The following is a 25,407-nucleotide window of genomic DNA, read 5'->3' as shown; positions in this document are numbered from 1 at the left end:
CTGTGAGAGCTGTGTGGGCTGAGAAAGCTGTGTGGGCTGTGAGAGCTGTGTGGGCTGTGAGAGCTGTGTGGGTTGAGAGAGCTGTGTGGGCTGTGAGAGCTGTGTGGGCTGTGAGAGCTGTGTGGGCTGTGGGCTGTGAGAGCTGTGTGGGCTGTGAGAGCTGTGTGGGCTGTGAGAGCTGTGTGGGCTGTGAGAGCTGTGTGGGCTGTGAGAGCTGTGTGGGTTGAGAGAGCTGTGAGAGTTGTGTGGGCTGTGAGAGCTGTGTGGGCTGTGAGGGCTGTGAGAGCTGTGTGGGCTGTGAGAGCTGTGTGGGCTGTGAGAGCTTTGTGGGTTGAGAAAGCTGTGAGAGCTGTGAGAGCTGTGTGGGCTGTGAGAGCTGTGTGGGTTGAGAGAGCTGTGAGAGTTGTGTGGGCTGTGAGAGCTGTGTGGGCTGTGTGGGCTGTGAGAGCTGTGTGGGCTGTGAGAGCTGTGTGGGTTGAGAGAGCTGTGTGGGCTGTGAGAGCTGTGAGAGCTGTGTGGGCTGTGAGAGCTGTGTGGGCTGTGGGCTGTGAGAGCTGTGAGAGCTGTGTGAGCTGTGTGGGCTGTGAGAGCTGTGTGGGCTGTGAGAGCTGTGTGGGCTGTGAGAGCTGTGAGAGCTGTGTGGACTGTGCGAGCTGTGTGGGCTGTGAGAGCTGTGAGAGCTGTGTGGGCTGTGAGAGCTGTGTGGGCTGTGAGAGCTGTTGGCAATGTAAATAACAATGCCATTTATTTATAAGTAAAAAAAAAAACTAACTTTTCCAAAGGCGAAACCATTGCATTGTAAATGCTTGTTTGTGTTTGGTTGAGGGTAGAGTTAGAGTAATTAGTTTGAGCACACTAATAACGGGCGAGGGGTCAAGATACTTTTTGAAGTTCATTGCTCAAAAGGGTCTGATATCGATTATTAATGCCTTTCCGTGCACGTCATTGCTTGTTTTTACTTGCGAGAAAGTCTCACTCATAGTCACTGAATGTCACTCATAATTGCACCGAAATTATGAAAATATCACACAAAGGTAACCTGAAACTTTGGACGCTATGAAGAGAGCATTTGATACATGTGGCATCACATCGACAGGAGTCGCATCGACACCTACTCCTGGTTCAGCTTTAGAAGCCGACATGTTTCTGAGGCGTAAAAAGACGTCCAAAAAGTACTTTCGAGTGGAGCGTAAAGCTCTGTTTGCAATGATCCTCGCCCTCAATGTGAAAGTAAAGATACTCCTCCCACTGGTCCTAAAGCTAGGATTGTGATATGCATTTGATTGGACAGTAGGGACGAGCAGAGCCACTCACCTGAAGCCTCGACAGACACGAATCTACTCTCTCTACTCCCGAGAGGAAGAAGGAAGTACATGCCCCTGTCCAGTGTGCACTCACCGTAGACTCTCAGCTGCCTGGAGGCTGTTACTGTTGTTGCATTATTTAGTGTCACAGACACTGTGTAGTTCCCGGCGTCGCTCGTCCGCAGGTCCCGGATGCTCAGGGTCCCGTTGGGGCTCGCGCTCTCCCGGCCCGTGGACTGGGGGCCATTGATCTGTTTGGAAGTAGCCACAATGTAACTAAGGATCTGTTGTGGAGGAGACACCGCTGTCCCTCTGTACCAGGAGAAGACCAGTATATTCGTAGTGACCGGGGCAGTGAGGGTGGCCGTCTGTCCCTCCGCAGCAGTGACCACATCCGCTCCGGGCCCCTGCCCCGCCGTCCGCTGGGTCCAGACCCCGAGCCAGGCTGGAAGGAACGAGAGAAGAAGAGATGAACCTGCTGGACGCCCCTCACTTCTAGTTATTTACAACAAGCATTGGCATAGACAATAGGTCTCGCTTTTGACACCTTATAAGTATTTAGTTATCCAGCACAATATCCTTACATCAACTGCTGCATGGCTAAACACTTATAATGTCCCAAAGGCGAGACCTATTGGCTGTGCCAATGATTGTTTCCTTTAACAGCAGCTCCGAAACAGGACTTCCAATGCATGGATAGTTATACATGCTTCCATCATTTTGACAACAAACCATTTTCAACCATCGTATGTTGCTTTAAAATATCGGATTTCTTCTATATACACAATTCACCACAAATAAACTTTAGTTATATAAGAAATCTTGGGGCATATTACCAAGCTTGAGCGAAAAATTTCGCTCAGCTTGGTTAGCGGCCGAAATTATATCGCCGAGCATCGCCGATTTTTATCGCTTAGGAGCCTTGATATTATCAAGGTTTATCTCCTAAGCGATAAAAATCGGCCGAAATGCACGAATATCGCTGTAAAGTCAGCGATATTAATGCATTATCGAGCAAATGCTCTTAGCCATGTTATCCACCTACCATTGGATAACATGGCTAAGAACTGCTCAGGGGCAGGTGTTAGCTTTTGGAGATATTCGCGCTTAGCACAAATATCTCCAAAAGTTGGTAATAGGAGATAGCGATGTTAGCCAAGATCCCAGGTAAGAGAGCATGTATCGGCAAGGAAAACAAACACCCGATCGCGCAGAGCCCTAGAATCAGGACGCGCGGTCAGAAAGGGGCGTGTCACCGGTAAAAATCGCCACTAGGCAACTAACAAACAGTCGACCGCGCAGAGTCCCAGAAGCAGGACGCGCGGCGGAAAGTGGCGTATCACCAGCAAAACTCGCCGCTAGGCAGAAAGCGTCGGCAATAAGCAAAACATCCGACCGCTCAGAGTCCCAGAAGCAGGACGCGCGGTCGGTAAGGGGGCACGCACCGGACAATGATTCTCCAGCTAAGCAGGAAGCGTAGGCGCGGCCATCCGAAGCGGGAACACCATGTGAACCCGCAAAAAAGAGCACCAAAAGTCCGCTAAGCAGGACACGTTGCCAGGCAACAGAAAGGGGAAGCAAACAAATTACAATACAAACGAACTTCCCCCCAACTAAATACCCGAGGCCATAAGGGGCTGCTAAAGCAAGACCCCAGCCTCACTCACCTGACCAGCAGGGAACACAGCAGTCGGAGAAGTGCAGAAAAAAAGAACAGGTCGTGTTGCTGTCTATGTATCCCTTTATGGGATTGGATGGAGCCATTGGGGGCCATCTTGGAGGAGGGAGGGGAGACTAGAGCGCTGTTTCTTTTTTTAAACTTGGAGTTCTGTTTGGAGCCGGAGGCTCATGTGTGATTACTGTGGTGAGGAAGACGGACGAGGAGGTAATGGCCTTTACGCGCGAAGTGAAGTCAAAAGCAGGGAGTCAGTGACTCACCCGCTGCACGTGACCAAGGTATGCGTACGGTGCACTTCCTGCAAGATGTTCTACATCGTGCAACACAAACACCGAATAGATAAAAAAAATACAATTAAAAATGCATGTGGGCGAGTCGCTTGTGCAGCGCCATATTTAAAGATAAAGCGTGTCGTGCCTCACTGATCACGGGAAACACAAAGTTAAAAAAAAAAACATGCCCATCAGTCTCTGGCATTGTTGCTGTCTTATTCACATTATGTACAGTCAAGTAAATAAAAGTGCTTGCCAAAGAGACAAGAGCAGAGAGACCCGGAGGACCAAAATTTACAGAGAACTGGTCAAGAAATTTTCAAAATTCATGCACAAGCTGATTCATCCTTTTCAGCCCTTACCATAAACCAACCTGAAAATAACAAGCAATCACATGATTTAAACTTTTAAACTAAATGCAAACATGTGAGTCAGAGGAACATACCAAACTACAATTTCCACATCTCTGTCTATGGCTTTGGCCAGTGTGGATGCCCAACTTTAAGTTGTACCTGTTTATGAGCCTACTTAATTTGTTGCTTTTTGACTCTGTGATTTAAATGATCTGCAGCTGCAGGCTGGCAAAGGAAATCTGTTTATTGAAAACAAGTCGGTGTTGTATTAGCCATGTCTACCTTTATTTTCGAAGCTTTCACCCCTTGTTTTTTTCGCATGCTATTTTAATTGTAGTCATTGTTTAACCCACACCACTCAATTCATGCAATATATTTACGAATTATATGCCCTCACTGGTATTCATTTCACTTACGTAAGGATGTTGAAATGCTATTGTGTCCCAGAATCCTCTCAATGTTGTGCGATGGAATTCACAAATTAGCATCTCTGTCCTATTACCTTTATATTCCAAATAGTGGATAAATCTTTTACAACATCAACCGAAGGTACAAGACCGCTTTATATAACCCCCAGATAATGCACAATATCTTGGCTTTCTCAACAAAACAGTCATAACACTTTTACAGAGATGCTTTAACGTATATTGCACATCTGCTCACTAACTTAAAACTTATCAAAACTAAAATATTATTAATCACATAGAAAAAACCTAATGCGTTTACCAATGCTTGTATTTCCATTGTGTTCTGTAACAAAAACTGTGAATACATTCCAGTTTGCTTCTTTTCTCACAAGTGGCAGTTGCAGTAACAGAAATGTTATATATGTGTGTATATATATATTTATATATATATATATATATATATATATATATATATATATATATATATATATATATATATACAGCGCCCAATCGTATGCACGTGTAAAACACCTCACATTGATAGTCTACTTTTTATGTCTATGTTTAGATCACGTGGTGTCATTGTGAAATGAAAAAAATGAGTGTGTGCCCTATTTAAATGAAGAATACTGCATGTCCGTCATGTGATCAAGGGCAGACCCTGCCCGAAACGCGTCATGCCAAACCTAAGCTGCAAAATGGTTAAATAAACGCCTGCTGTGACACTCTGCAATTCGTGTGGTGGTCCGTATTTTCTGTGGTTTCAACCTGGAAACAGAATTCAATCCATATATATATATATATATATTCACTGAAAAAAACCATAGGTTTCACACCAGTTATAGTTAGGAATTAGCATTTAAAAAACCTATTAAATTCACTGAAAAAACCATAGGTTTCACACCAGTTATAGTTAGCTGGAAATTTTACTGATATAAAACCATTGAAATTCCCACGTTATAGTTAGTCGGACTCACTATAACTTGCGCGTGCAATGCACTGCTGATGACATCACATATTACATCACTCATGACATGGTCAGTGACATCACTCATGACACCATCCTTGTGACATAGTGACAGACCTCCTTTCACTATAATGTAACCCTTGAGACACATATTCAAAAATAGAAACTGAAATTTTTTAAAAAATGGAGATACCTATATCAGTTACAACAAGCAATTCAGTAATTCCACTATCTATATACACATCCACTCATTCACCAACAGTTCTATATAGTCACTCATACATATACTCACTCATCATATGAAGTGATACACCTATACATCCTGTTACACACCGACATTCATCCAAAAGTTACTCACACACATATTCACACGTGCAAATAAACTATTGGACATCCATTTACTTGAATATAGAGTTATACACACACTTCCACCTTACTTCTATTGAAAATTACACATATTTATTCTCTTAAACAATCACTTATAGAAACACATACTTATTTAAAAAGGAAATCTTACAATCTCTTTCTCTCACATATACTCACTTATATACATCAATATTCATATATACTAGATTAAAACATATGTAGTTACTGATAAAGACACTAGTGAGACAGTCATTCACTCACTAACAAACACATATAGACACTCATCCACCCATACAGTCCTGTACATATGCTGTCTTCAAAACACATACAAACAAAGAGTCAGTCACTCATGCATCTATGTGCTAAGTAATACCCCCACCAAACCATATAGACACTCATACTGATACTAATAATAATATCAAATAACCCATATACATACGCATGTTGCTACTTATCAACACATGTAGCCACTTATACACAAAGTGAAACACTAATATATGTATTTAAATTTTTAAACATAACTCACTAATATTTATTTTCAGAAAGACACATATTCACTGGATGGTGTCATCAGTGATGTCATGAGTGATGTCACTGACCATGTCATGAGTGATGTAATATGTGATGTCATCAGCAGTGCATTGCACGCGCAAGTTATAGTGAGTCCGACTAACTATAACGTGGGAATTTCAATGGTTTTATATCAGTAAAATTTCCAGCTAACTATAACTGGTGTGAAACCTATGGTTTTTTCAGTGAATTTAATAGGTTTTTTAAATGCTAATTCCTAACTATAACTGGTGTGAAACCTATGGTTTTTTTCAGTGAATTTCAAAGGTTTTTTTAATGCTAATTCCTAACTATAAGTTTCACTTTATAAATAAGACTGTTAGCACTCTAGTTGTTCTTTTTAACACTCTGGTACATTCTGTCATTGGGCTACAGTTGGGCTACATCTAGTTGAATTTTGGGCTACATTTACAATTTTTGATCTCTGGTGGCCATCTTTGGGCTACATTGGGCTACTTTGGGCTACATTTGGGCTACATTTTGGCTCTAACATATATTAAGCCCAATGTAGCACAATACATATTTTTATAAAGTTAATTTTTTTACAAACCACTTCAGAATAGGACAACCTGTCCCTACAATTTTCCCATTTTTTTTTTTTAAATTTTTGGGGGGAGCGCTCCCAGAGCGCGCCCCGGAGTGCGCCCCGAAAAGCGTATTTCTGAAAAGCGCCCCCGGGCGCGCTCCGAGGAGCGTCTCGTGAGCGCCAATATCGCAAACGAAAACATGATTGTGACGTTCGCGTAGCCGCGACCGCGTGATACGCACGGCGTAAGCGCACCCGGAAGTACTCGCGCGAATACGATCGTGCAACGTAGGCGTCTGACACGCTTACGCGGCGCGCCTCTGGCCGCGCCCCGCGGCGCGTCGCGTAAGCGCGTCGGGTCATGTGACCAGAAAATAACACTTTTCATTGGTTCATAACAGTTTTGGTTTCATAATGATGAAGCCCATGGTCATGTGACCTGTATATAACACTTTTCATTGGTTCAATAATTATTTTTTTCTAAATTTAGAGAAACCCACCCATTTCTCTCACTATTGATTTTCACTTGGAGAGAGCAAGAGGTGTTTTGTGAATTCTCTACTCATTAATTTTCCTGATCTACAGCAATGGCTGCAAGGGAGTCCTCCAGCAGTGATTCAGATGGATTTGTGCAAGAGGACCCTCCTCACCAGAAAACAAAGAACCACTTCATCTGGAAATTTTATGACATCCCTGAAGGACAAAAAAAAGTTAATGCAAGTAAAGTAACTTGTAAAATATGTGGAAGTATTTTATCCAGAGGCAATCCTCTAAAAAAATACAGCTTTGGAAATGCCAATTTAATTAGGCATGTCAAAAGAAGACACCCCAACAATTACTCCAGGGAGAGTGTCAGGGAGCTGGCAGAGAAGGCACGAAGAGATGGCAGCAGCACCTCCACTGGTGGAGCAACACCTTCAGGTTCAGCACGTGCAAGAATGGTCCCTAACATCCAGCCGGTATTTGCAGGAATAAAATGTTTATGCACAAACTGTGACGAACTACTCTGTTACGGGGAGCAGAGCGTTGAACTCATTGCAATAAAGAAACAGGAACACCAATGCTCTCCCCGTCCCTAAATTTTCTCATTTTTTTTGCTCCTGTTGAGCATTTTCTGAATCCCTGTTTTTGTTTTTCCCCTGAAAAAAAACCAAAAAAAATATAAAATCGTTTCAAAAAGTATAAAAAAAATATAAAATAACAAAAACAAAAAAAAAGTTCTTTTCAGAACTACCTCCAATTTATAAAAAAATGCTATTTTTTTTTTAAAAAAAAGTGCCATTCTTTTTCTCAATCGTACGCTCACCGGTGCGCGTACCAGGCGCTCCCTCGGCGCAAATTTTAAAAAAAATTTTGGGGGGCCCTGTACGGCTTTTTTATGACCCCCACATCAAACCTAGGGGGTCAGGGGGGGTGTACCCTGCCCCCTTTTGCTCATTTCCCCCTTTGATTTTTTCCACCTCAATCCTACCGAGGTACAAGATGGCGGCCGCTGCGGACTGTTTCGAATGTTTACAGACACCCGAGAGCCAATCAGCTTTCCATGCGCACCTCGCGTGTCGCGCCTGGAGCGCACTCCGGTGCGCGCACCTGTGCGCTGCTATAGATATATATATTTTTTTGAACCTTAATTACTCAAAATCCACTGGAGCACATATCTTGAGACATAGCAAAGGCACATCGGGCTACCAGTCCCTACAATTTTGCCAAATTTGGTGGAAATACATTCAGCCGTTCGGGCTAAAAGTGAAATCGACCGCCCTATGGAAATTAACATGGGGAAAACGCGTTTTGGGACCCCCCTTTTATCTCGGCCCCCGCTTGACGAATCCCCCCCAAACTTTCAGGGAAGGACCGGACCGCCATGAGACCATTTTCCTGAAAATTTCAGGCAGATTCGTCAACCGGCGCCAAAGTTATTCAAAATAGAATGTTGAGATTTAACATTGAAAATTATCCTAACTATAACTACCTACTGGCGACCGCCAGTAGGTAATATATATATATATATATATATATATATATATATATATATATATGAGTCCAAAAAAGTTCGCCAGTCTCCCGGCCACACACGGCGGCGGGCTCGAGTGAGGAGGCGATCCTCGTAAAATGCAAAGAAACAACTTTTCAATCACAAAGTTGACTCGAGCCCAGGTCCTTGATAGCGTGTTATTTATTCACACACAGAGTGCCAAACAACACCTTGTTTGGCACTCTGTGTGTGAATAAATAACACGCTATCAAGGACCTGGGCTCGAGTCAACTTTGTGATTGAAAAGTTGTTTCTTTGCATATATATATATATATATATATATATATATATATACATATATATATTACCTACTGGCGGTCGCCAGTAGGTATATATAGTTAGGACCTAGTTACCATAGGAAATCCCCAACATTCTATTGGGAATAACTTTGGCGCCGATTGAGGACTCTGCATGTAATTTTCCGCTCCTCCCCGCGCTGTTGTCCGCTCCTCCTCGCGTTCCTGTCCTCCGATGATGTCAGCACGCACGTTGTTAGCACACACGGCCGGCGCTACTTCTTAGGGACTACTTTTTTTTATTGTTTATTTTTTAAATAACGTTTATTTTTATTTTTTTTATAGCCTATGTCCATCTACTGGACCCCCCCTTTCCAACGCTGTATTGGGTGTTGCGATTGGTGGTGTACTTTTAGAGTTTACCTTGCCCAAAGGACACAGTTCTCTCTTTATAATAGTAGTATAGATATGCGCTCACCGTAGGCGCACCTTACGCGTACGGTACCCGTACCGTACGCGTACGTGCGCGTACCCTTATGTGGGTGCGCAAGCGAGTTTCTGATTGGTTGGCAGTCGACTGTCAACATTCCAAACTGTCCAAACCAGGAAGTGTTGGCCACCATCTTGTTTTTCAGGAGAACTGAGGCACAAGAGAGCCCAAAACAAGAGAGGAAAACACGAAAAGGGGGCAGGTAGAGACCCCCCAACCCTCTAGCCCTTCTCAGGGGGTCCCAGAAGGACCCCCAAGGGCAAAAAAAAAAAGAAAAAAAATCAACAAAATCGCGGGGTACGCGCACCGTACGCGTACCCCGCGATTTAAAAAAAAAATTGCACTTGGTGGTCCTTCTGGGACCCCCTGAGAAGGGCTAGGGGGTCAGGGGGTCTCTACCCTGCCGCGTTTTCCACTCTTGTTTTGTGCTCTCTTGTGCCTCACTTCTCCTGAGAAACAAGATGGCTGCTCAGGTGGTCTCAGAAGGATAATAACATATATAAACGTTATCCGCTAATAGATTTAGCATTTACAAAACCTTTGAAATGTATTGAAAAAAAATATATTTTTCACGCCTGATATAGTTAGGAATTGGCATTTAAAAAACCTTGCAAATTCACTGAAAAAACCATAGGTTTCAGGCCTTATATAGTTAGGAAATAGCATTTAAAAAACCTTGCAAATTCACTTAAAAAACCATAGGTTTCAGGCCTTATATAGTTATGAATTAGCATTTAAAAAACCTTGCAAATTCACTTAAAAAACCACAGGTTTCAGGGCTTATATAGTTAGGAATTAGCATTTAAAAAACCATTGAAATTGCTCCTATATAGTTAGTTGTACTAACTATATTTCGTGCACCCGTAATCCACTGCTGATGATGTCACATATTACATCATTCGTGACATGGTCAGTAACATCACTGATGACATCACTTGTCATAGTGCATTTAGTAAGGAACTGGACGAGGAATGAATGAGTATGTAAGCTCCCTTTACTGTAAAACAGACTTGCTCTCATTTTATGTCATTTCTGGTTCAATGCAACTCACAAAAGGCGCAAGTTGGAACATCAGCAGAAACTATGAGACAATATAAAGTGTGATTACCCCGATATGTGTGTAAGTAAATTTCGTGAGCGTAACTTCTGCATCCAAAGATTAATGTACACCAGTCGCAGGCTGCACTCTTCCCACGGAGCCGCCAGGACGCCAGTAGTTACTTTCCCACAAATTGATCTTTTGATACATATGTAGTGTCCTGCTGGACACGGTCTAGTTGTTCTGATGATGTAATCCCCACTTTACACCCACCCACCACTGGTGTCACAAGTCAGGTGACCCAGTCAATAAAGGGGGCAGAGCGCACGTGCTCTTGGCCCATTCACTAGCCAACCATCCTGGTGCATGAGTCTCACTTATTTAGCATAATGCGGGCCTAGCGCCCGAATTTACACTGGCGACCAGGTGGCTGTGCCCCGCGTGCACCAGCTAAAGAAGAAGGGGGAGAGAATGATGCCTGCCTGAAGGCAAACCCCTGCGATGATCGGCGCCGGCTGTCGAGAAGCCTGAGGAGCGAGTGCCTAGCCAAGAGCCTGCACGTCCATGAGAAGGTGACTGGGAGCCCACCCCGCACCTCTCCAGCCTTGCCGAGTGCTGCTGTGCTGAGGAAGGCACACAGAGACACAGCGGACCGACCGGAGCCCACCCGCGTCGGACGCCACCAAGCCTGAACTGCCCCCACGCATGGGGTGAAAAGAGGACCGACCGGAGCCCACCCGCATCGGCCGCCACCAAGCCTGAACTGCCCCCACGCATGGGGTGAAGAGCGGACCGACTGGAGCCCACCCGCGTCGGCCGCCACTGACCCCCACCACAGAGAGACCAACGCGGAGCCCACCCGCGTGGTTGAACAGGGCCATAGGCCGGAGGTGAGCCCAGGCGCTGGGAAATGCCTGGGGGGCCACGCAAGCCAGAAGCGACCCGCTCATGACTGTGTAATAGGCGGAGCCTACCCACATGGCCACGGTGCCCTGTCAGGCGCGATGCGGCCGAAGATAAGGGTGAGGTTAAGGAGGGCCAGCGGAGCTCACCCACGGCCTGCCTGCAGCGTCCCCTGCCCCCGCCGCGCAGCGTGTGATGGCAGCTACTGCTGCAGCGGGGTAAATGTGCTTGCAGAGTGTAGAGAGCTGCCAGGCACTGACCACGGAAAGAGGAGCCCACCCGCGTTGGAGCGCCAGACTGCAACCAGCCAGCGGGTGCCCACCCCGCATAGCCACACACCGAGATCCAGTGCACACTCCCCCTGCCCGCGCAAGAACTGCGTGAAGCCGCCGCGGGCATAAAGGACAAAAAACAGGGTTGCCACCGGCGGAGAGAGGTGCCCCCACCCTCCCCGCCAGCTCCACTGAAGAGAGCTGAAAGCAAGGCCCGCAGCGTGGGTGAAGCTGCTGGGCCCTCCACAAGCAAAGTACCTGATGTCTCCCGATACGGCTCGAGCTGCACTGTGGGAATGATCCATTCCAGCGCGAGGGTCCACTGGAGGTGTGAGCAGTTCCCACGCAGCCGGGTAGGCAGAGCCTGGGAGAGAAAGCAGAAGCAACTGCCAGCAGCTCCAAGCCCCATGCATACGGGAGGGAGGCTGGAACACCGCAAGGAGGCAAAGGCACTGACCCCCCTCTTTTTCCTCCCCACCATCACAACAAAAGTGAAAGCACTCACCCGAGCAGGCCGGGAGCTCAAGCCTGAAACGGAAACCGGGATCGAGCAGGAAAGCCCTGCAGAGTAGAGTCAGGCGGCAAGGCAGATCCACAAAAGGGAGAATGAATGGGATCATGTAAAACGCTCCCATGCCATCTAGTGGCCGCTGTCCAGAACTGCAGGAAATGATCACCTAAACTCTGCAACAACCATTCTACACGCCAAGGGAAAGTACAGCACACTGATGCGCAAGACTGGCGCAGGGACGCCACACAGCAGCAAGGATACAAAAGGAAGACTGCCTGCCTGCTGCATCGGGTTCAAAGCTAAGGGTGACACCTGAACTACAGATCACCACGGACGGAAAATAATGGCGACAGCGAGCGCATGAAGAGTGCGCATGAGCACTGCCACGCCCGAGGGGTGCAAAATCACTACACTGCCTTTGAGGAAAAGGGGACGACGCAAGAACGCGCCAGGAGTGAAGCAACTCCACACAGAGCACATAAGAGGACACGCAGCGAGTGCGCCCAAGAAAAGCAAGAAGCACAGCCATCGGCGCACAAAAAGAAAAGACCAGAAAAAGGTCAACGGAGCGGTGACGCAACCCTCCTGAAGCACTACACGGACACCAAAGCCTTTACCCCCACACTGGAACCCCAGCAAAAGTCACAGGAGCGGTGGTGTAACCCTCCGGACACAACGAAGCACAGGAAGAGCGCGGACAAAAGCGCACCAACGCTAAAGCACCACAACAGCAGTGAAGATAACCGCATCACGCTACACAGCAAGGAAGCTTCACGACCACCAACCGCAAGCAGCAAAGTGCAAGAGCTCCACACGCACATCAGCACAGAGCAGCACTGTGCAGGAATGCACCAGGAATGAAAGAACTCCATGCAAAAGGACGTGCAATGAAAGAGTGACGCAAGATTACTACGCAACCAGAGAAGGCAAAGTAACCATGCACGTTTAACGCCCCAAGAAGCACAAAAGCCTCACCGTCAGCGCGCGAGATAGGGTGCCAAGCGAAGAGGAGGTCCAAGGAGTGGTGACGTAACCCTCCTGAGACAGCGAAGCACATGAAGAGCGTTGACAGAAGTGCGCCAATGCAGCAGCACTGCAACGGAAGCAAATGGTGATCCCAAGGATCACGGACAGCATGAAGACTCACGAAGATGAAGCCGGCCACCCAGCCTGGTCGCAAGGAGAAAAAAGCCGGACACCCAGCCTGGTCGCAAAGAGAAGAAAGCCGGCCACCCAGCCTGGTCGCAAGGAGAAGAACGCCGACCACCCAGTCTGGTCACCAGGGAGAAGAATCCGACCATCCAGTCTGGTCGCAAAGGAAAGGAAGCCGAACACCCAGTCTGGTCGCAAGGAAGGTAAAGCCGGCCACGCAGTCTGGGCGCTAAGAAGAGAAAGCCGACCACCCAGTTGGGTTGCAAAGAAGAGAAAGCCGACCATCCAGTCTGGTCGCAAGAAAGGTAAAACAGACCACCCAGTCTGGTCGCAAGGAGGATGAAGTCGCAAAGAAGAAGGTAAAGCCGACCCCTGTCTGGTCGCCAACGAAAATGAAGTCGCAAGGAAAAAGGGTGACCACCCAGCCTGGTCACAAGGAAGATGAAGCCAGAAAATCGCGTAGAAAGAAAAGTGGAACGACCAATCAGATGGTCACCAGCGCAGCGAGACCTGGCTGGAGGTCTACTCGGAAGACAAAAGATGTCCGTGAACCAAATGCCCAAGAGAGTGTCCGGAGGAGGACCCGAAGAGACGGATGCAACACCCACAAGAACCAGAAGTAACAGAAAGCAAGAAAGATCGCAATGACCGGTCCAGTCACAGAAGAGAAGAAGACAGTGACCGAAAGCCAGGACAAGACCAGAGGGAAACAGGCGGAGTGCACACTGCCTGGAGAAACCTAGTTAGTAAGACAAGGACAGCAAGATGACCAGACCGTTTCGCGAAAAGGAAAACGGAGAAGAAGGGCACAACGCCATGAAGGAAGGAGAAGAAGAAAGGAGTCATGTGGCACGACGCCATCAAGAACAACAACATCCAGAAAGGTGAGGAGAGGTGTGACAAGCCTACACACCCACCAGAAGAAGAGGTGACACACCACAACACTGCGTACAGTGACCCACATGTCCAGGAGAACATTGCTGGCACTAGGAGCAGAACAGGCATCTACTTACAAGTCCCCTGACGACCGGTCGACTACAGTAGAGTACAGGCTGGACCATTGGTGACACCTACCTTTGGGATTGAGCGGAAGATTGGATGCGGAGAGCGCTCAGACATCCGGCAGAAGGAGAACTGACACTCCACACCAGCCCGTGGATATCCAAGTGGCAAAGGCCTCAGGGACACCGTGGCATAGGGCCCCGACAAGAGAGATGGATCCACTGCAGTCTATCCTGTATGTCCTGGGAAGAAAAGGAACTTGTACGCTAAGGCAAGAGTCAACAGCCACCCTCCAGGTGGAGCCACGGACTGCGAGGTAGTAATCTCATCGCCTCCTACATTCACACCCAGACTGTGGAGTTAGAGCAACGCTACAGAGAACACCCAGCCCAGCGGAAACCTGAAGAAGAGGGCCTCCGGGACATCTCGTGGCAGGAGAACACCCTCGAGAGGGGTGTCTCAGTGAGAGGGATATCCTTCATCCGCTCCCTCCTTTGCAATGTGAAGCCAAACTACCTACAGTGAAGAAACCAGACGGACTAGTAGAAGACAACCTCCATCAAGTCTACCATCTGGTCATCCTGTTCGGTGTCACCCCAAAAGCAAGTTCGCAGTGGACGGAAGAACACACAGCCATGGCGCAAGTCCAGAAGAGCACGCCCACCGAGAACCAAGACGTCGAGCCCAAGGAAACTAACATTTCAGCGTCAAGTTCCACCGGCATCATCTAGCAAGCAGCTGAAGAGACTTTTTCTAAAATTATGAGATTGCATATTTTGTGTTTTTCCTCCCACAGTTTCGGACTTTGTTTTGCCTCAACTTTTATTAAAGTTTGGGAGGAATGTAGTGTCCTGCTGGACACGGTCTAGTTGATGTGATGATGTAATCCCCACTTTACACCCACCCACCACTGGTGTCACAAGTCAGGGGACCCAGTCAATAAAGGGGGCGGAGCGCACATGCTCTTGGCCCATTCACTAGCCAACCATCCTGGTGTATGTGTCTTACTATTTAGCATAATGCGGGCCTAGTGCCCGACATTACAACATACTCGTGTCTGTTCCGACGCCCATTTTACTACCGCTGCTAAATATTATATATCGATACGATCTTTTGTCCTACGATTGTACTGGTGTGACGTATTATGTACACCCTCATTTAATATTCAAATGCGACTCGGTCTCTACTGACTCGTTGTGACCCTGCATAGTGGTGCCGGGTTGGAATTATCCCCGGCATTACGATTACTCCTTTCGATTTACTCACCTGACAGTTTCAATTTCAGTCATCGTACAGTATTCATCTACAGCTTCTCCTGTACCCTACTGGGTTGGAATTATCACCAGTTTAGGGATTACCCTGAGCTCTGGCATTTCCATTCAGCCCTGAAGAGTCAGGAAACTACTGGTTTCCTTGATGAAACACGTCAGCTGGCTGCGCTGTACAAACTGTATTTAAGAACGAAAATCTTCAACCAGGAATTCTGTCCTGTTTTGCTCGAATTGACACTTCTTACAATATGTTGTAATAATTTATGTGTGCACGGGAGTTGGGTAAATCTGTGGGGCACCATCACGCAAAATTTCACATTTGTGAGTTGAAACCCTTATAAATGACCCCCACACACAAACCTTTTCTATTATTCTTCTTAAACTACATACCCTCACTCTACTAGAATATTTCAAACTCTGCCAAGGATTAGATGATTCCTGCAATCAGCTGGGGGTAGGAACAAGCTGAGAATCAGGCTTGGCTGGCCGCATAGCGGCCCTTCCAGCATAAGGTTAAAGAAAACGGGCTTTCCTCTGCATTATCTTAATGTTATGTTATATCCATTTTATAAAGCTCTACGAGTCTGCAAGTAACCTGCCTTGCACTGGAGAATGTAAACTAAACCCATTGACATAGATTGCGCAGAGTTAACCCCTTCCGCCCCCAGAATAGAGAAGCCAGTGAGTGGGCAGTGTGGTATTTGGGCCCTAGGCCCTCATACTAGTAATGAGTTGACGCAGACGCAGGTAGTGTAGGTGGTTAACTGGCCCTGAGCACGTGCGCTCAGCCCTTTTTATTTAGCAGGATCATCTGACTGATGATGCCTGTGTTGGGTGGGTGTTCAGTGTGTGTGACAACATGCTGAATAATAATAATAATAAGGGTAGCTTATAAAGCGCTTGGTTACGCCAAAGCGTGTCCCCGCGCTGCAACTGAAGAACTCTGAGCGAGGTGGAGACCAGTGATCCGTTATCTGGAGAACAGGTGTGTTTTTAGGTTCTTGCGGAAGCTGGATTCGGATGGATCCAGACGGAGATGGAGAGGGAGGGAATTCCAGCTTTTCGCTGCCAGATAGCGGAAAGAGCGTCCGCCCATACGGGTTCTTTTTACCCTAGGAACCTGAAGTAGGCCCTCATATGAGGAGCGCAGCTCGCGTGCAGGTGTATACCTTGTCACTAAGTTCTGGAGTGGAATAGGAGATTTCTTAGCCAGGATGCGGTGGCATGTACAGAGGGCTTTGAATTCCACTCTGCTTCTTACTGGCAACCAGTGGAGGGTTTTGAGAGCGGCTTTGGTTTCTGATCGTTTAGGGATTTTTAGGATGAGACGGGCTGCCGCGTTCTGTATTACCTGAAGGCGATTCATGGCTTTGCAGGTGGTACCCAGGTAAAGTAGGTTGCCGTAGTCTAGGCGTGATGTCACAAGGGCGTGTACCAGTGTTTTCCGTGCTGACATAGGAAGGAGGTCAAGAACCTTCCTTATGGTTTTTAGGACACCAAAACAGACGCCTGCAACTCGGTCTATTTGGGGTCCAAAAGATAGGTCAGCGTCGAGCCATACGCCTAGGTTTTTTACTCCCTGGCGAGGTATGGGAGCTTCATCCAGACATGGAGGCCACCACGCCGATGACCAAACAGATGGGTTCCCCCCCACAACGAGCACCTCGGTCTTGTTGCCGTTTAACTTAAGGCAGTTAGTGGACATCCAGGCTGCAAGTTCTTGCATGCAGTTCCTGAAACTGTCCATCGCAAGACCGGGTGCACGCGATAGGGAGATAACCAGCTGCGTGTCATCGGCGTATGACACGATGCTCAATCCGTGACTCACGGCAATTGAAGCCACTGGCGAGACATAGAGATTAAACAAGGTTGGGCTCAGGGACGAACCCTGAGGGACTCCCTGGCCCAAACCTATGTCTCTCGAGTAGTGGTCGCCCTGACGAACCTGGAAGCTTCTCCCTGTCAGGAAGGATTGTAACCATTGGAGTGCAGCTTCGGATATACCTCCGTTGTTCAGACACTGTAGCAAGTTGTCGTGCGCCACAGTGTCGAACGCTGCACTCAGGTCCAGTAGGATGAGGGCCATGGTGTGTCCCTCATCTACCCCCTGACGTAGGGTCTCAACTGCAGTAAGCAGTGCGGACTCTGTAGAGTGGCGGGGGCGGAATCCGAACTGGGTGTCGTGCAATAAGGCAGCCTTTTCCACGAAGTCCATTAGTTGTTTATTGACCGTTTTTTCAGCCACCTTGGCTAGGTATGGCAGGAGTGAAATTGGGCGAGATTGTCAAGTTTCTCAAAACTGATGGTAGGTTTCTTCCTGAGGGGCAGAACAACCGCCTTTTTCCAATCCCTAGGTACTGTCTTGGTGGTAAAAGATACATCGAGTACATGTCTAATGTATGGTTCTAGTACCCTTAGACTATCCGTCAGGCGTTTGGGTGTGGTAGGGTCTCTCGGAGAGCCCGACTGCACCGACCTGCAGATTTTTAGAAGATCTTCCGTGGGAGGGGTAGTAAAGTTGGTAAGTCTAGGTTTATCCCCCCACTCCCTAGGGCTTTCAACGAAGTCTGCCCCGGTTTTGGACTGCGTAGGGAATGCTGAGTAGATTTTTGTTATTTTATCTGAGAAAAAATCTGCAATTTTGTCACACAATTCTGGCGAGCAGTCATCGGGGGCAATAGCTGGGTTTCCGCTTGAAAGAGTTTTATAGAGTGAAAACAGCTCTTTCGTCGAGTTACCAGCCTCACTGATCCTATTCGTAAAGTATGCTGTTTTTGTCTTTCTGATTAGTCCATGGTAGGTTCGTCTCTCGGTTAGATAATTCTTTCTGGTTTCTTCAGAGAGAGTCTTGCGCCATTCTCTTTCGGTTCTTTTTAGTGCAGTTTTCTGAACTCTTAGTTCAGCGTTGAACCACGGGGCAGTTTTGTTTATGCGTCCCCCAGATTTGGTTTTTAGCAAAGGGGCTGTGCAGTCTAGTGCCTGATTAATGCGTGAGCAGAGGTTAGCACTAGAACATATCCAGTGTGAAACTACATCCCTCCCAAACTTTAATGACGGTCCAAACAAAATGAATTCCAAACCTGTGGGAGAGAATGCAAAATTGCAAACCAAACATAACTCAATGTAGATGGCTTCCACATAGTCTCTTCACTGTTGGTCATCTGCCGATGACGGTATCCTTGCCGCCGGGACCACTAGTTCTCCTTGGCACAATGTTCGGGTGCCCTGTGGAGGTGCTCTTTGTACTTGCACCGTGGAAGTGTGCTTTACAGTTCCTTTCTTCCGACACCGCAGTCAGTGAAAGTGTTGATGGAATGATGGTGGGTCATTAATGTGCTGCTGTCCACTGTATAATCCTGGTTGAGGTGTTTTCTCCAACTGGTGTCTGTCTCCAACAGGATCTGCAGTTGCAGGATATCCCTTCCACAGATACCTCTCTCTCGTAGGTGTCCCCTCTCCCTGGATGACCCAGAGGCCCTTTGCTACCAGGCTTCCACTGGACCAGTGGGCTGCCCCCTTGTCGCTCCAATCACGTTGGAGGAGTCGCTACGGGTCCCTTCTCCGTGTCCGAAGCTCCACCTGAAAAGGGTGTTGTTGGCACTTGTTCTGTAGCATGCTTCCGTTGTTCTCCCTGGTTCTCCAGAGCAAGATTTAACCATCCATCTCTCGTTTTGGGACCCGCTGCCACCAGTGTCCCTGAGGCCTCTGCCCCTTGGATAGCCACGGTTCTGTGTCCGTTCCATCCCAGAGGTGGTTGTTACCAACGGACCGGCCTGCTCGCCTCTGTCGTTCTGGGGTGACCATCGGGTTTGTACGTAGATGTGTACTTCCTGTGGTGCTGATGCTTTCCAGGTACTGTGTTCAGATGTCCATGCATCCTTTCACTTTTCTCATCGGGTGTTCTCCTTCTGGTGTGTGTTGTGGCATTCCGTCATGCACACTTCTTTGCTCTTCTCTTTTCCTCTCTTTTCTCTTCTTCCTTCATCGTGGCATCGTGCCACTCAGGATTGATCTTCTCTTTCTTCCCTCGCGACTCGGTCTGGTCTTTTATCTGGTCGTTTGCTCTAACCAGGCTTCTCCGTGTAGCGTGCACTCCACACATTTCCCTCTGGTCTGGTCCAAGCATTAGGACACTGTCTTTACTTCACTCTGTGACTGGACCTGTTGTCGTCACCTTCTCTCACTTGATTACTTCTGACATTTAGTTGATTCCGTTGGACTTGGCTTCAGTCTTCTTCCTGGTCCTCTTCCTGGACATCTCCTCCGTTTTTCTCTTCACAAATGTCTTCTCTGTTCTTCTTGTCGGATGTCTTTGTTAGATCTCTTCACTCGCTGACTTCTTGAAGGTCAGCATCATCCTTGCAACCAGGCTGGCGGGTCGGCTTCTTCCTCCTTGTGACCAACAGGGTGATCGGCTTCTACCTCCTTGCGGCCAGCTGGGTGAACGGCTTCTTCTCCTTTGCGACCAATGGAGTGGTCAGCTTCTTCCTCCATGCGACTGACTGGGTGATCGGCTTCTTCTCCATTGCGATCTACTGGGTGATCAGCTTCTTTACCCTTGCGACCAAACAGGGTGGTCGGCTTCTTCCTCCTTGCGACCAACTGGGTGGTTGGCTTCTATCTCCTTGCGACCAACTGGGTGGTGGGCTTATTCTCCATTGCAACCTTTTGGGTGATTAGCTTCTTTTCCCTTGCGACCAAACTGGGTGGTCGGCTTCTTCCTCCTTGCGACCAACTGGGTGATCGGCTTCTTCTCCCTTGCGACCAAACTGGGTGGTCAGCTTCTTCCTCCTTGCGACCAACGGGGTGGTCTGCTTCTACTCCTTGCGACCAACTTGGTGGTCGGCTTCTTCCTCCTTGTGACAAACGGGGTGGTCAGCTTCTTCCTGTGAGTCCTGGTGCTTTTGGTGGTCTGCGCAACCACTCCTCCTTTTGTCACAGTCCCATTGCTTTGGCATGCTTCTGACTGCGCTCTTCTCTTCTTCTGGGGCCGTTCCAATTTGCAGTCTTGCTCTGTTCTGCCTAACATGCCCGCACCTGCCTCTGTGTGGAGTTCCTACACTCCTGTCACATTCCTGCGCCATCTCTTTTGCAGTGATTTGGTGCCTCTCTGTCACGGCAGGTCACTTGTGCACTCTTCTGTGCACTTGGCAGTCCCCACTGTCCAGGGTTGCTTTTCCTCTGCCATCTGGGTGGGGCTTGGCTGCTTCTCCTGGCCACCCAAGGCACTAGTCTCAGGCAGGTGTGAGTGTATGACCCCGTCCCTGCAGATTTGTATGCTTTATTCTGCAGCCACTTTCCAGCAGGTGCCTCTCTGTTCCCCGCTGAGCAACTTCTGTGCTCTACAGTCACTCATTCCCTTTGTGGCAACAGTCCTCTATTTGCTGTGTATTTTCCTTGATCAGCAGGTGCGTTGTCACGAGATGGCCACTCGGTGGCAGTGCTGCCTCTCCATTGAAAAATCTTGTATCCTCAGCAGCTTCTCACACACTGCAGGCTTCGTGTGCTTTCGCTTTTGAGCCGACCATTCACCAGGCTCATTCAGGCCTGTCCCTGGACTTCGGAGGGTCTCACATTTATTTCCCCACCCTCAGACGGCCACCCTGCTGCAGGAATCACTCTGCTCTGAGGGCCTCACCAGCGGGACTCTACCCCAGGCCTGGCTGCTCCTCCTTCTCTCACCTCGGCTGCGCCGGCCCTCCATGCACAGTAGGCATTTCCTGGAGTCAGTACGCGCCCGGCCACCTTCCTGCTGTTTTGCCTTTGCCACGTGTGTTTTTCGGTGTTGGGGGGGCTCTGCAACATACTTCTGGGCAGCGCTGGCCACATACAGTCACCCCTCTATGCCGGCTTCTATAGGAGTGCAGGCCGCGCGCCGGACCTTCACTACTTAGCCGGACACCCGCTTGCTTCTACTCCAGTTCGGGTATTATTGCCCCAGTATGTTCCTCTCCAGTGTATATTTAGAACGGCCGTGGGCCGCACGCTTTCTCCTCCTCTGTGCTCCCCTCCCACCCGCCGCAACTTCATGCAGTTCTCACGCTGCTTGGGGTGAGGGACAGAGCTACCGCCGGGGCACTCACACCACGGCGCTTCTTGGCCGCAGTCCTTTCTCGCGGCCGCAGTCCTTTCTCGCCTATGGGGCTGTGTGGAGGACTCGTATCGCTGGGGGGCGTCTGCATTATTCACTTATGCCTGATAGCGCATGGCATTGCGAACCGCCTGGGCCTACCTTCTCTTGGCATCGGTGCGCTTGCCTCGGCAGCTCTGCATTCGCTGCGGGTCTTGCTTTCGGCTGCTCAGTCTCTTCTCGCATGCACGCCGCTGACCCGGCGCTATCTCCTCATCCTCCACCCCGCCCCCACAGCCTCACTCACTTCACATGCTGCACGGGGGCTGGGGCCGGAGTCTCTTTGTGCTTTACTGGGGTGCGCACTGGGCTGGATTTGCCGTGGCGATGTCATGACACTGTGATTCCCAAGTCCATGGTAAGCTTAGAACACCCTTCCAGGAAACCCACCCCTGTCCCGTGCATCCAGCACTCCTGTACCTAGAAGGGAAAGAAGGGATTAGTAAGTCAAAGAAACCGTGAAATATAATGATGGTTGTTTTATTGAACTGAAGATCTCATGTTTTATAATCAGTTCTGAAACTGTTGTGTGGTTCTTATGTTTGGTGATCGGTTAGAACTGTCTAAATGGTATTCTGTGTAGGCAATTGAAAACAGAAAGACAAGACGCGCTTTGAAATCTGCACGCATCTTTTTGGTGCAAAAGGAAAAAAGACGCGCTTTGAAATCAGCACGCATCTTTTTGGTGCGCAGTTAAGGATTATGCATGCTCCGTTCTCGGAGCGCTCGTCGGATTTGGGTGTGGCACGCAACCGATATCCGACGTCCCAGGGTGTGGCTAGGTTATAAAAGCCGCGCCCAGGCTTCCAGAAGGCGCTTGGTCTTCGGAGCATCCTGGAAGCAGCACCTTCATCGAAGAGCTCGCGTACTTCGCCAAGGCCCACGGACTGAGTCAGCCTTCTGCAATTTGTCAACGGACTGAGTCAGCCTTCTGCAATTTGTCATCGGACAGAGTCAGCCATCTGTTATTTGTCATCGGACAACCCAAAGCTAAGTACAATTTCTCATTTCTCGTCAAGGCGCCCATCGCTAGCATCTTCAAGACTTTTCTTGGACATTTTGGTTAAAAGACATTCGATGGGAATTTCTGGTTAACCCTTGTGAACCCTTGTAAAACCAAGTCAAAGACTAATTCAAACATGAGTGAAGTTAATGTTTTGAAATATTTTGCAATATTTTTACTTTGATGTATAGAAAGTGTTTAGTCTTCACAGAATTTTCTAAAGTTTCAGCCGGGATAACAAAGCTTTAGTAGTGAATTGAAAACTGCTAAACCTTACTGGAGAAGTCGTGATTTAATCTACAAGCTGGGAAAAGAAGTGAGTAGGATTAATTCAAGGTTATTTTACAGGGAAAGAGTGTTTTAAAGAAAAGTGCAAATAAGAGTGTTGTTTCCTCCATAGAATCTTTAAAACCAAGTCTGGGGGCGGACAAGTCAACCACCTTCAACTGCAAACATCTCAACCCTTGAACACACATCACGACAACGACTTCCTGGACGCGAAGACCTATCAAGTAGTTCGCAGGTAGGAGACTGCTTATGTAAAGTCTAGAAAGAGTTAGAAAAGTGGGATAAGAGGTTAGAAGAAATAGGACATCTGTTAAAAAATAACTCTTTGGTATATTTTCAGGTCGACTACTAATCAACAAGTAGCGTCAGATCCGGCCTCTCTCCCTGACTGCTACCCAACACCCTAGTGTATTGTTAAGGATCACTGGCTGAAAAGGTAGGGTTTTGGGGGATTGGTTCATAGCGTCTCTGCAAAACCGACCAAGCACCTTACAGGTAAGGCTGGAGCTCAGCTCAGGTAAGAGTGCTTGATCATATCTGACAGAAGACCAAGCCCACGGTGAAGTTTTGCCCAGACGCTATGGATGAATCCCACCAATTCACGTTGCAGGATTTAGCTGCAGTACTATTAGAAATGAGGGCAGAAAACGCAGAATTAAGGAAGGATTTAACCGCAGTTCAGAACAGGTTACAAGCACCGAGTCCTCAGACCTGGACTTTTACTTCAGATAAAAAATCTTTTTTAAAACCACCAACCTTTCAACCCACTATGCATACGCTGTATAGTGGAGATACTACTTCTGCTACGTCAGGTAGTTCTCAAATTCAGGTGGTTACTCCTGTGTCAGTACCTTTAGCACCACCCGAGAGGTTTTATGGGGATAGCAACAAGTTCACTATCTTTTTAAATCAGTGTCAATTGCATTTTGTAGCAAAACCCACAGCATTTCCCGATGACTCTTCTAAAGTGGCATTTGTCTTGTCATATCTGGGTGGAGATGCTGCCTTATGGTCTGTACCCTATGTAGAAAGGAATGACCCAATGTTAACTGATTTTAGGAGATTCAAAAGGGCAATGAAGAAATTGTTCGCCAAACATGTTTTTGTGCAATCTGCGGATCATGAGTTGCTAAACTTAAAGCAAGGGTCTTCAGATCTTCTGCATTGTATTTCAATCTTTAACCGGCTGGTTATTGAAGCAGAGTGGCCTGAGGAGAAACGTGTATCATTGTTTTATCGTGGTTTGCGCGATGATCTAAAAGATATGGTAACACAAATTTTAGATCCTCCTACAGATTGTGAGGAGTTCATAGACCTGGTTGTAAAATTAAATCACAGAATTTTAGAAAGAAAGGGTGAGAGGGGGAAATCAGATTTTAGGATGATGGTCTTCAAAGAAAAAGGGAATGTAAGAACCGAATCTTCTCCTTCTAAACTCGATCCAGTAGAGCCAATGCAGATAGGCACGATTAGAGGACCTCTCACTAAAGATGAGAGAGAGAAGCGCCGAAAACTGAACCAATGTATGTACTGTGGGAAAACCGGGCATTTCATAAAAGATTGTCCAACACGTCCTGTAAGGCCTAAAACCAGGAATTCTGAGGTTGCTACTATGCAACAGTCGGAAAACTAGCTCTCTCGGTAGATACAGAGGTCGATCTATCGAGTTCACCCATCACTTTGGCCTCCTTAACTCCAACTGCTTCTCATTGCCATCTCAGTATGCGTATTCTTCTTCAGTCTCAATTGAATAAAGAACGATCCTGGTCCATAGATGCCTTAATTGATTCCGGGGCAACTGGAAATTTTATTGACACAAAATTATTTCAGAAGTTAGGTCTAGAACAAATAGTCAAGGACTCACCAGAAGTAGTCAGGGCAGTGGACGGAAAGGAACTCACTTCAGGGCTTATACAGTACCATACCGAAATTCTAAAAATGACTTGTGCAGAGAAACACATAGAAGAAATAACCTTCGACATAATTGATGCTCCTCAATTTGGTTTGATTTTGGGGATACCCTGGTTAGTTTTACACAACCCATATATAGATTGGACAAACAGGAGCATTTTATTTAAATCTGATTACTGTCATGCTAAGTGTTTCAAACAATTCCCAGGTTCAGAATTGTTAATCCAAGGATATGACTTTCCTAAAAAATCCAAAAGTGTTCTAGTGGTTGCAGGGGTCCCAGAAGAATATCAGGATTTGGTGGATGTTTTTGACAAAAAAAAGGCAGAAACTTTACCTCCGCACAGAGACTTTGATTGTCAGATAGATCTAGTCCCCGGGGCTTCTTTGCCCTGTAGTCGAATTTACGCTTTAACTGAAAAAGAGAATGAACATCTACGCAATTTATCTGGATGAATACTTGGCAAATGGGTTCATCCGACATTCTAAGTCTCCGGTCTCTTCTCCTCTCTTCTTTATCCCGAAGAAGGGAGGAGAATTGCGAACCTGCATCGACTATCGTGCCATTAACAATGTTACAGTTAAGAATCGATATCCCTTACCTTTGATTCCGACTTTACTCGATCAGATCAAAGATGCCACCATTTATACTAAACTGGATCTACGAGGAGCATACCATTTGGTGCGAGTTCGAGAGGGCGACGAATGGAAAACGGCCTTT

General features: G+C 47.5%; 1 protein-coding gene across 3 annotated transcripts in view; it reads right to left on the bottom strand.

Moving 5' to 3' along the window:
• LOC147706601 (cell adhesion molecule CEACAM3-like) overlaps nucleotides 1-25,407 on the bottom strand; it is a 140,970-nt gene that overhangs the window by 53,058 nt on the left and 62,505 nt on the right. For all 3 annotated transcript variants that reach the window (XM_086933096.1, XM_086933094.1, XM_086933095.1), the window contains one exon: nucleotides 1,399-1,749. In XM_086933096.1, coding sequence (XP_086789222.1) covers nucleotides 1,399-1,749 — 351 coding nt within the window. The remainder of the gene's footprint in view (nucleotides 1-1,398; nucleotides 1,750-25,407) is intronic.

The sequence above is a fragment of the Lissotriton vulgaris genome, chromosome 7 (assembly GCF_964263255.1).
Source record: "Lissotriton vulgaris chromosome 7, aLisVul1.2, whole genome shotgun sequence".
In the NCBI taxonomy this organism is placed as follows: Eukaryota; Metazoa; Chordata; class Amphibia; order Caudata; family Salamandridae; genus Lissotriton; species Lissotriton vulgaris.
This window is presented reverse-complemented; position numbering and strand designations above follow the sequence as displayed.